At 40.3% G+C, this 11,366-nt stretch overlaps 1 protein-coding gene across 2 annotated transcripts; it reads left to right on the forward strand.

Moving 5' to 3' along the window:
• The first annotated feature begins 496 nt into the window (after window positions 1–496).
• Window positions 497–11,303, forward strand: ZBTB43 (zinc finger and BTB domain containing 43). Of its 2 annotated transcripts, none has more exons than XM_026112165.2 (2): window positions 497–650; window positions 4,873–11,303. In XM_026112165.2, the coding sequence occupies exon 2, from the start codon at window positions 4,896–4,898 to the stop codon at window positions 6,288–6,290; it is 1,395 nt and encodes a 464-aa protein (XP_025967950.1). In that variant the 5' UTR covers window positions 497–650; window positions 4,873–4,895; the 3' UTR covers window positions 6,291–11,303. The 2 variants fall into 2 exon arrangements, with proteins under 2 accessions (XP_025967950.1, XP_025967952.1); XM_026112167.2 differs by lacking the exon at window positions 497–650 and adding an exon at window positions 844–969.
• The last annotated feature ends 63 nt before the right edge of the window (window positions 11,304–11,366 follow it).

Below are 11,366 nucleotides of genomic sequence, written 5' to 3' on the forward strand. Positions count from 1 at the left end.
ATATGATGCCTTCTTTGTTCATTTTCGAGGCATCGGATTGTATCTGTTCCATGAAATGCACTGGGTATCTTGGTTTCGATGTCTCGTTGGATCATGCCCGTTTCCTTATGAAACGGAAACAATGCATCCTAAAGGCCTGTTCATTAAAGCGTTAATGCTTTCCATGCTGTTCTTAAGGTATACGTGTTCTCACGGTATACATTAGTCTCGGCCTTCTAACTATGTTTTTCAACTGCTGAGAAACCTGCATGACGTTATATCGTTCTTTGGTTACTACCGAATCCCAGCTGAGGTTCGGTTTTGTTAACCCGCTCTTCGGCGGCCACCAGCGCCCGACCCCGCCGCTCCTCCCGGCTTTCGCCGCAGCGCTCCCGCCCCGCACGCCGCCGCCGCGCCCCACAACGCCGCCCGCCGCCGCCTGTTTCCCGGCTGCACCGGAAGGGGCGGGGCCGCAGCGCGCCCGCGTCGCCACTCCCCCGCTCGGGCAGGAAGAGGCGGGGCCGGCCGCCGCGAGACCCGGATGCGGAAGCGCTGCGAGGCAGTGCGGTTTCCGGTGTGGGCCGAGCGGCGGCGGTGGGGAAGCTGCGGCGGTGGCGCCGCGCCTGGAGCCGGGCCGCAGCCCGCTATGCGAGGGACGCTGAGGCCCGCAGGTGAGAGGCCGCCGCTGCGGGGCCGCGCTGCCGCTGCCTGGGCTCTGCGGGCCCGCTCTGGGGCGGCGCGCGCGAGGCTGGGCCGCCCGCCCCCCGCGGCGAGCCCCCAGCGCGGCCGTGGCGCTGCCCCGCGCCGCCGCCGGTCCCGTGAGCCGCGGGGGGGCGGGGCGGGCCGCGGCCACTGCTGCTTCTCGGCCGGGACGCGCCGCCGCTGATGCGGAAGAGCCGCGAGGAGCTGCCGCGGCAGGGATGAAAAATCAAGTGTCTCGGGGGCTTTGTTTGCGGAGACCTCCGGCAACCGCGTACTGCTCTTTTTAAAGTAACTTCATTTTTAAGCTAGTAGTGTTTGCCTTCCGTGTTTCACTGAGCATTGCAGCATGGCGGCTAAAAACTTGCTGCGGGTTAAAATAGAAAGACTTTGTTCTCTATGATGTGGGATAAAGAAAAAGCAGAAACAACAGGTTGTAAAAGGAGGAAGTAAAACCTCTGTGGGGGGGGGAAAAAGTATTCTTGAAATGTATGGCCTTACTCATTAGAAGTGTCTTATGTATGTTTAAGTGGGTTTGCTTTTCATGTGAATTTACTATATATAATATCAACTCTGCTCCCTGCTGGAATTGTTTCAGTGGTGAGTAAACATGCTTTTTAAACTATATTTGGTTCTGGGACTAAGCTGTGTCCTTGCTGAAGGATGGCAGTTCAGGCTAGCAATTGTTAGGTGCATAGACATGCCAATTCAAATTTCAACTGAACATATCGTGAAAGGTTATCTTTACTGTAGGCAAGTATTGAAAAACAGCTTCTTATATATGAGGATATTCTGAAAGAACTTACGCATCTGCATATAAATAGTGGTTTTTTTAAACTTTTTTATTATTTTAAAAATAAATATTTTGTAATGTGTACTGTGTATTAGGTAACTGTTTATTATGTTGAAGAAATGTACTTCAATAATTTTGTCAATTTATTTTAAGCAAAGTGGAAAAAAATACATAACACTAGTGCTGACAGTATTCTGTTACTCTGTGATAAATAGCAGCAGCTGATTTGGTTTCTTGAAGTGGGTTGGCATTGCAGTTATAGAGAAGGTCTGCTGCTTTGAGGAGTGCTGAAAATGAAAAGCTAAACCAACTGGTAAACAGTAAATTTAAAGGTACAGATACTTTCTACTGCTATTACACAGGTCACAATTTTGAGAAGATCAGTTTAACTGCAGGTGTTTCAGAGAGCTTCCTTTCCAAGAAAATCATTTAAAAGCTGCTATTTCTAATATTCCCTTAGATTTACTAAATCAAGAACCGTTCAGATTGCTGAACAGCTTATGTTCACCATCAGACAAATTGTTCTCAGACTAGCTAAAACACAGCTAGGTTATAAGTACAGTAATATTCAGTAAAAAATCCACATTTGCGCTTGGGGTATGACAGTTTGTGGTAATTCACTTCTGGTGAATTGCTTACTGTTTCTAGACTTTTCTTTTTTCATTTAAAAGGGGTAAAATGTGCCATTTTCAATTTTGCACCTTCATGTGGAGATTTTCAGACACTTTTGGGAATGTATCTCAAGCAGTTTGTTCAAGGATATGCGTAATCATTTCTAGCTTGCCTAATACTTAAAGCAAGCTGTGAGGACTGAAGGCCAGGGCTCTTTGTGGAATAATGCTTTGTGATGTAAAGCCTCTTTCCTAACACTGTTAGTCAAAGCACCTGAAAGCAATGCTGTCCTAGACTTGCAAATTTCAGGCTGTTTCCTCAGTTGATGTGACTTGATGATGATTGTCCTGGCAGAATGTAACTGCTGACCCCTGGTTTATGTGAGGCAGTATTTGCAAGCAAACTACCTTGTGCCACTGAGCATTTAAAAACAAAACAAAAAACTGACTACTTATTTTAAATCTGAGGATCTCCAGGTACTTGGCAAGCATCGCTTAAGCCTGACAGAGCATGTCACAGGGTTTTGCCAGGCATCTGTAAAGTATCATTTCAAACAGTAAAACAGTAACAGTTTATCAAAATGTAAAAGCAAATGTGACTGTGTACAGCTAGTTATGGCATTGTTACAAAACTCTTAGTCATTTGGCTCTCCTCCTGCTCCTCAGTGGGAGCATTATTCTGGACTTTCAGTTCCTCCCACCACCCAGTGTTGGAAACTAGTGTAAGGTTTGAAGAAAAAAAAACCTGTTATCAAAAAGGTACCTTTTTGCTTGCTGTTACTATTTATAGTTACAAACGGGTTACATAAATGACAGGTTATTCCCAGTGTGTTTTCTTCAGAGACCTACACAAAAGAGTAGGATTGACACCATACTTCTAGTGAAGAATTACAAAGAAATTTAAAAGTGTAATCCTCAGTTCTGTAGAAGATGCCTGTTACAGTGTTTACAAGGAATCTGGGCCTGCATTTCTTGAAAGGCCTTTATGGCTTTCTGACCCCCTATGCTCTCTTTTCTGTGAAAACCCTATTCACCTGTGTCTAAGATGACAATGAGTAATCTGTTTTCACCTGTGCTCCATATGCTGCTTTGTCTTCCTTTTCTAACTCTCAAATCTTGAAGAAATACTGGGGGGTTTTTTTTTTGGGGGGGAGAGAGGGGAGAGGAGAAGGGTGTCAAGGATGAGAGTTAAAAGACAGATCAGAACAGTCAGGAAGGGATTACGTAACTATAAGCTGTTGATTATTCTTTGAGTGATTTACATAATCACTCCTGTGCAATCTGTATTTTCTATGCAAACGTTGCTGTCTTCTTTTGCACTAGCAGCCATGCATTTGTGCCAAATTCTGGCATCTTAACACAGTGCACCAGTAAACACAGTTTTCTATTGACAGTTATGTAACTGTATAGAAAGTACTATGGTTATTGTGCACATTATCTGTAGCAAGGATTCCTATTTCGGTAGAACTACCTCAATCTCGGAGTCCTGCAACTGTTTGTAATTCAGTTTCTATTTTTGCACGATATTCGAAAAGTGCTTAAAATTTTGTAAGTGTGTGCTGTCTGCTAGCTTCCTAAGTATTGTCTCTAGGGTGTGCAGCCCCATCTGTTAAAATTTTGACCCTTACTTATTACTTAAACAAAACTTGACAGAGGAAAGCTGCTTATTACTCCATGGTTTTCAGAGTTCTATTATATTCAATTTACACATTACGTAGTTGAAAAATTGCACAAATTTAACTTATTCAGGGAGTTAATGTTGGTCTTTCATACTTGCATTTAAACTTGTCATTATTTCTGATGTTAAAAACATGTAAGTTTCTCTGAAACTTCACATTTAAGGCAGAAATTTTGAACAGTTGTACTACCTAAGACTACATCAACTTTGTACCAAGACATCTGGATCATGTGGGAATACAAACATTAAAATCTGTGAGCTACTAGCTGAGCTTCTAGCATCTAATTTTGTTGCACTGTCACACATATACAACGTACATATGCAAAAAATTCTGTACAGCACTTCCCTGTTTCAGAAAAACTACTGAATTTAAAATGTTAAATTTAGGAATCTTCTAATAACATCTGAAAAAGCTCAGAAATAAAGAATTGGATTGTAGTCTAGCAACTCTACAGGATGTTGCTTTTTTTACCTTTCAGTTAATAAAATGACAGGGAAATACCCCTGGAAGAGTCATAAGCCTCATTCTTGCTAGGACTCTATGCTGCCTTTGTCATTGAATGAATCAATGTGTTGTCTTTTGAAAACTTTGTTTAAAGTGGAACATTTCATAAGAGTACAGTCGGTCTTTATTGGGGGGTTAATGAGATAATTTGGCAGTTGAAATGCAGAATCTTTCATATACCTTTTAAACTCCGGGACATGCTACAGTTAACTCTACTGCTAAAATTTCATCAAATAATTTTGTTATCCTAAACTCATGCTTGAGTAATCATTCTATCAACTAGGCAAATCTGTTCATATCTTCTATCCACAAGCACTGATCATCTATAGCAGAAGAATCTCAGCAAAATGTGCTGGCATGGCAATTCGTGGCCTCGGTATGACTTTCAAAAAGGAGAAAGATGAAATGGAGGGGTGGGGAATAAAAATAGGCCAGTGACACAGGTTTCCAAAAGTTCTGGGTCAAGTTCCATATGAGCTCATTAAATGTTAGGAAATAAATGTAAGGAAAAATTTGAATATAAGCAACTGGAAAGACCAAACTTTACTAAGCAGAATTTCTGATCTTTCTCTCTTTTTTTTTTTTTTTTTTTTTTTTCCTCTTGCAGCACAACGCTAGATTTGTAATGAAATGGAGTCTGGATCAAGCTCTTTTCGAGTGGAATTTCCAGATTTTTCTAGCACCATTTTGCAGAAGTTAAACCAGCAGCGCCAGCAAGGACAATTATGTGATGTGTCCATTGTAGTTCAGGGCCATCTCTTCAGAGCCCATAAAGCTGTTCTTGCAGCTAGTTCACCTTACTTCTGTGATCAGGTGCTCCTGAAAAACAGCAGGCGAATAGTCTTGCCTGATGTGATGAATCCAAGAGTATTTGAAAACATTCTTCTGTCTACCTATACGGGTCGTTTGGTTATGCCTGCTCCAGAAATTGTGAGTTATTTGACAGCAGCAAGTTTTCTTCAGATGTGGCATGTAGTAGATAAATGCACTGAAGTGCTAGAGGGGAACCCAACAGTTCTCTGTCAGAAGATGAACCATGGCAGTGATCATCAGTCCCCAAGTAGTAGTAGTTACAATGGCCTTGTTGAAACCTTCGAACTTGGCTCTGGAGGACAAACAGAATTCCACAAAGTGCAGGAGCTGAGGGATGGTGAAAATGAAGAAGAAAGCTCTAAAGATGAACTGTCATGTCAACTAACAGAACATGAGTACCTTCCCAGTAATTCTTCAACAGAACACGATAGACTCAGCACAGGAATGACAAGTCAGGATGGTGAAGAAGGGACTAGTGATAGTGCAGAGTATCAGTATACAAGGCCTATATACAGCAAACCCAGCATCATGTCTCACAAGCGGTGGATCCATGTGAAGCCAGAAAGATTTGAACAGGACTGTGAAGGTGTTGATAATCCTTATGATGAACACCAAGTTTCTGAATCCATGAATGCCATTCAAGCAGATCATTCAATCCAGTCTTCAGGTGTTGAAGACTTTCATATAGGTGACAAAAAGATGGAAGCAGAATTTGATGAACAGGCAGATGAAAGTAATTATGATGAGCAAGTTGACTTCTATGGCTCTTCTATGGAGGAATTTTCTGGTGAAAGAGCGGATGGAAATTTAAGTGCTCACAGACAGGACCTTATGATAGCAGCAGGTTATGGTGAAGGTATTGAAATGGCTACAGGAATTAAAGAAGAAACGTCCCTCACTGGATTCTCACATGCTGATAAGCTGTATCCTTGTCAGTGTGGTAAAAGCTTTACGCACAAGAGTCAGCGAGATCGGCATATGAGTATGCACCTTGGTCTTCGACCTTATGGCTGTGGTGTCTGCGGTAAGAAATTCAAAATGAAACACCATCTTGTTGGCCATATGAAAATTCATACAGGCATAAAACCATATGAGTGTAACATCTGTGGGAAAAGATTTATGTGGCGGGACAGTTTTCACCGGCATGTAACTTCTTGTACCAAATCGTACCAAGCTTCTAAAGCTGAGCAGAGTACTACTGAGATGAACTAAAACATTAGTGCTTATATTTGTTTAGTAGAGTAAGCAAAATAAACTAATTATGCAAATAGTGTCTGGTACTTGCTATTGTGAAATTTAAATTCTCAAAAAAAAAAAAGTTCTAATGATTATGCTGGTATGAGCAGACCAAACTATTTTTTATTTTCCACAGTATTACTGCAGGTGTGTTAGATGTGTGAAGTGCAAATGATTAATCTGAAAGATGCTTGCCAAATGAGGTCTGTAAGGTCTTAGTGATATTGCTGATTGCCCTTGCAGCAGTATTCAGAAGTCCCATTGTTTTTCTAAGTCTTGTAAATTCACAATAAAACCCAATTCTAAATTGACACAAAGTCTGCCAATATTTGCATAAAGCAGGTATTCGGGTAGCCTTAACGGGAAAGAGAACAACAAGGATGACCACACTGGGTTATGTGGGCTACCTGTTAATAAAGCTTGTGTGATTCCTGTTTTAATGGAGAAAAAATATATATATAATTCCACCTCAATCTGGAGACTGCCAACATGCTTAACATGCTTTATTAAATAGCCTTGATTGTATTGCTTAATGAAAGGCTGTATTAAGGCTGGTTTGGGTTTTCTTTATCTGTCTTCTGTTTTTTATCCATCTTAAGTAAAACATCTAGTTGTCTAATTTTGTGTTTATTTCTATTTAAAGAGTCTGTAAAGCACTTAATTATAGTTGAGCACTATATAAACTTAAAACTATTTTAAATATAATCTGTCTTTGCTCCTCTAGGGCCTAATGCTACAGCATTGACTGTTGGTTTGACTCTCAGTTTTGATTGCTATATCATGAGAGCTTTTAGAAATGTGTATAATAAGTATGTATTGTCAAAAAAACTTTAAAGGGAGATTTAATAATTGATTCTTATCCAAAACACTCAAACCTTTTAACTGTAGTCTTATGTTCAGTTTTTTATGACTTACTACAGTAGCAAGTACCAAACTCTGTATATTTACAAATTGACTTTTTTGGTACTAAGACTTCTTTGAGAACTTCTATGTAGTTTTAGAAACCACTTTAGGGAAACGAATTAGTCATTGATAGGTATTTATACATTTAATTCTTTACTGTTGGAACATTATGAGCTATAATACAGATTCTTGGTACTGAACTACTGTGACTGGTTACATGTGATCACAAGCAGCCAGAGTTGTTTGCCTCTTTGAATGAAACTGCTTATTGGAAAAAAAGTGTGAAGTATAATATTTGGATCCATTAATGGTACTGCAGAATGTGGTCACGTCTCAAGTCTGGATTTTTGCTGGGAAAGTGGCACTTGTGCTCTATTGGGTTGAGGATCTATGTGCTGGTCTCTCATTACTGGAGAGAGATGGAGGTGTGTTTGTAATTTTGAGAGATTCTGCCAGCTCTGCAGGTAGAGTGAAGGCATCAGTTGTAAAGGAGGCAGTGGCACTTAGGGGTTGAAAGCTTAGTGCTCTCCTATGCAAAAGCAGTTAACCCTTCTTTGTAGTTTACTGAAACCTAGGGTAAAAAGGAAAGAGCCTTTAGAGCATACATTGGCTATAATTAAAGGGGTGATGTCCAAGTAATGTGCTGGTAACATGGTTAAAAAAACAGTTAACCAGCATCAAAGGCCTTCTAAGCCTGTCTGGCCCCAATGTACATATTAGATACTGCAATCTGCAGAGTAACATACTTAAAAAAAACAAAACCAAAACAAAACAAAAAAACAGATGACCCTGTATGTTGAAGCAAAACCACACAAAGATATTACTCATTTAGATGCTTTTTTGAACTCCCATTTGAAAATTGTTGTAAGATACAACCATGCTGTATCCTGAACGTGAATGTCTGGTGCAAGCTGGGGTTTATCACTCAGTGAGCTGTAATTACTGTAACATTTTTTTCTGGCATTTTACTTATAAACTTTAATTTTTTTTAGAGGCTCTTCACTCTTAATCTTTTGAAGCTTCAGATATTTTTCATATGGAACTTTGTTAAAATGGATATTCCCAAATATGATGAAACCATTGCTGGCAATGGGCATGAATGGTCTGCACCAAGGAGTTCCTATTCTTAGCACTTGATTGAACTCTACGATACACCATGGTGACCATGTATAACCCTTGTAATCAAGGTAACTAAACAGGGATTTGCTCACTAACACTGTAACCTGCTTAATGTATAGAAGCACTTTGTATTTAAAAAAAAATCTTTATACGTATGTTTTTTAAACTTAGAAATGATATTCCCTTTATGGTTTGTTTCCACACTGCTAACACTGTCTTAATATTAAAACTTACAATGCTTGCCTGTTTACAGGAGTGCAGAGGAAAGGGTTCTGCACTCACTGGCCCTATCTTTCCGTTCTCCAAGGCCTTACCACATACAGGGTGTCATTTCTGCAAGTATCATCATTACATTTGAGGAAGATATTCTCATATTCATTTCAAGAATGATCTCGTATATTACATTATTTCTCAACCCCTTTCAAACTGTGACACCAGTGTTACATAAAAAAGGTTAAGGGTGCCTCTTCCCGTTTAACCATAAAAAAGGCTGGTCAGAAATCCCAGGCTGAGAACCATGGTCAGGTAAAAAGTTATTTCCATTAAAACCAGACCGTCCTACAGAGCTGCCAGCAAAACCATTTCTTTTACCAGTTTGGAATGACTTTTACATGGGACATTTAAAAGTTAAACATTACCCCTATTTGCAGTTAGATTACTCTGAAATAAAGCTTTAAAATTAAATGTACTGAGAGAGACACTTTAAAGGTTTTATACAAGTGCAGTAGATCATATTATAGAACCATATCCTTTTTAGTGATTTATCATGAATAGTAACTTTTCCATATTGGCCTATTACTGTTTTACCTAGTATTATGACATTGTCTTGAAACTCCAGCAGCATTCCTCCACTGATTTCTTTGTAACACTTGGCTTTCTGATGTTAATCCATATGAAACCAATTGATTACAGGAAAATACTGATATGATTGTCGTGATCTAATTGAGAGTATGATGATTTAAGGGAAGTTTGAGATATTTTTTCTAAAATCCTTACTTTTTCATGACCTGTTATCACAGGCAAAACAGTCTCGACTTGGGGTATTTTTACTGAATTTAATTTATTGCTAGTTAACAAACTTCTAATCACTGATTCAGGTATTGAGAAAATGAAAACAAAGTACAAATAAACAATTGAGGGAACACCTTTTCTCCTCCTTCCCCAAGGCTCAGCTTAAGTCAAATACCTTTATTCCCCCTTTCCTAGCCTTGATCTTCCTTGTGTTCACCAGGGGCTATGCTCAGTCCCTCACAATTCCTTGGTGAGGTGACAGGTGGCACAGGAGGTTGGCATCATGTGTCTGTTGGTCTCTTCTGCTGCTCTGGGCTTCTTAGCAGGTCTCCTCTGCTGCTCTGGGCTTCAGTGTCACTGCCCCTGTGTGGCTTCTCCATGGTCTGCAGTCGTCTTCAGGGATGTACCTGCTCTGGCATGGGTCTCCTACATACAGGATTCAGTCACTTCAGAAGTGCATGGCTTATGCAGGGGTCACAGTCCCCTCAGAGGTGTACCTCCTCCGGCATGCAGTGCCTCCTTCCAAGAGCACATCTCCATTCATGTGCTCAACAATGTTTCCTCCCTGTGTCTTCCCAAGAGCATCTCTTCCATTTCTCCTCCTGTCTCCAAACATGTTTCCCCAAGAGCATCTCCTCCTTATGTGTCTCCCTACATCTCCCACTAGCAGCTGCTGCTCCTTACATATGTTGAAGCAGAGGTGCCATGTGCTCTGCTGGTTGAAGTTTTGGCATGCAGCGGGTTGTTTATATTGGTTTCAGAGCTGACTGGAACCTATTTTGACTGGCATAGGGCAGTTTATGACCTTCTCCCACACAGGTCACCCTTGCAGCCCCTTGCTACTGAAACCCTGCAATTTATGCCCAGCGGTGCTGTACATGGTAAACTAAGAACAGGAGATGCAGATTCTGTCAAGCTCTTAAGCATCACTGATGAGGTGGACTTGTTCAAGATATAAGAAATTATTTCTTGTTTGTGGGGAGGAGGGAAGTGATCCATATATATATATAATATGAATCCATGTGTATATGGGTGAATTTCATTCATCTCCCCTTAAGTTTCATCACCTGTAATGATACTGCTTTGAAACTTGTATGCATTTTTATAACTAACATCCCTTGCCTCTGCTGTTGGTGAATGTTTTCTAAGAGCCAGAATCACTGTACACACCAGAGGCTTTCAGAACTTCCTGTTACTATGAAGCCACTCATTGGCCTATCAGTGGTAAAACACTTAATGATACTGCAGCTAAGTTTATTTTCATTCCATTCTGTAATTAAGCTGTTCATTACTGTGGAATCTGATTAATTGCAATTCTGAGAAATTTTAACTCTTAGCAGGGTTAAGATCTCTGTTTAGGGGTTTATCTGATCCTTTTGAGGAAGGAGGTTCCTATTTCATACACTACTGTTTTGTTTTGTTTTTTTAACATAGCAGTTGCATGCTGCAGCTGTCCTTCATTTATAGATGAGCAGGTAGAGTCTAGAAGGTACTGGTAAAATTTTTGGTCTTAGCCCTTTTTGTCCAAGGTACTTCTGGCATTAAGAAATTTTGTCCTATATTAGAAGCAAGGGGTGAGGGGTGATCAAAGTCTGATATATTGGGTATCTTTGTTGTAAAATCAATACTTGACATCCCTGTACTGTTGAGCCTGAAAGAATGGAGACACTTCATATATTGTAATCTCAACATTTTTGTGCTGGTGTCAGTAAGGTGACCTGTCTCTGAATCATGAGAGCGTAAAGCAGTATATTGAGTTTGTTGCTTTGATTTAACAGAAGCTTTCTCAAAACAACAAAGGGAAAGTTGCTATTTTTGTCAGTTAAATGTTTAATTGCTTACCTAGAGTTCTTTAGCTATAAGCTGTAAACTGTCAGTGCCCTACGGGAAGATGCTGGAAAAGAAAATGGTATGCTTTTTAATGTGATTAAATTGTAAGTTCTGATTTTGCTTGAAGCCTGTGTCTGTCAATTGCTGCTCCTCTTTTGTTTTCCATGGGGTTCCATAATTTCTTCCAGA

This window comes from Dromaius novaehollandiae, chromosome 20 (genome assembly GCF_036370855.1).
Source record: "Dromaius novaehollandiae isolate bDroNov1 chromosome 20, bDroNov1.hap1, whole genome shotgun sequence".
Taxonomy (NCBI): Eukaryota; Metazoa; Chordata; class Aves; order Casuariiformes; family Dromaiidae; genus Dromaius; species Dromaius novaehollandiae.

Bases quoted from the DNA above. Each gene is read 5' to 3' on its own strand.
- ZBTB43 (XM_026112165.2), top strand. From the start codon at position 4,896: ATGGAGTCTGGATCAAGCTCTTTTCGAGTGGAATTTCCAGATTTTTCT.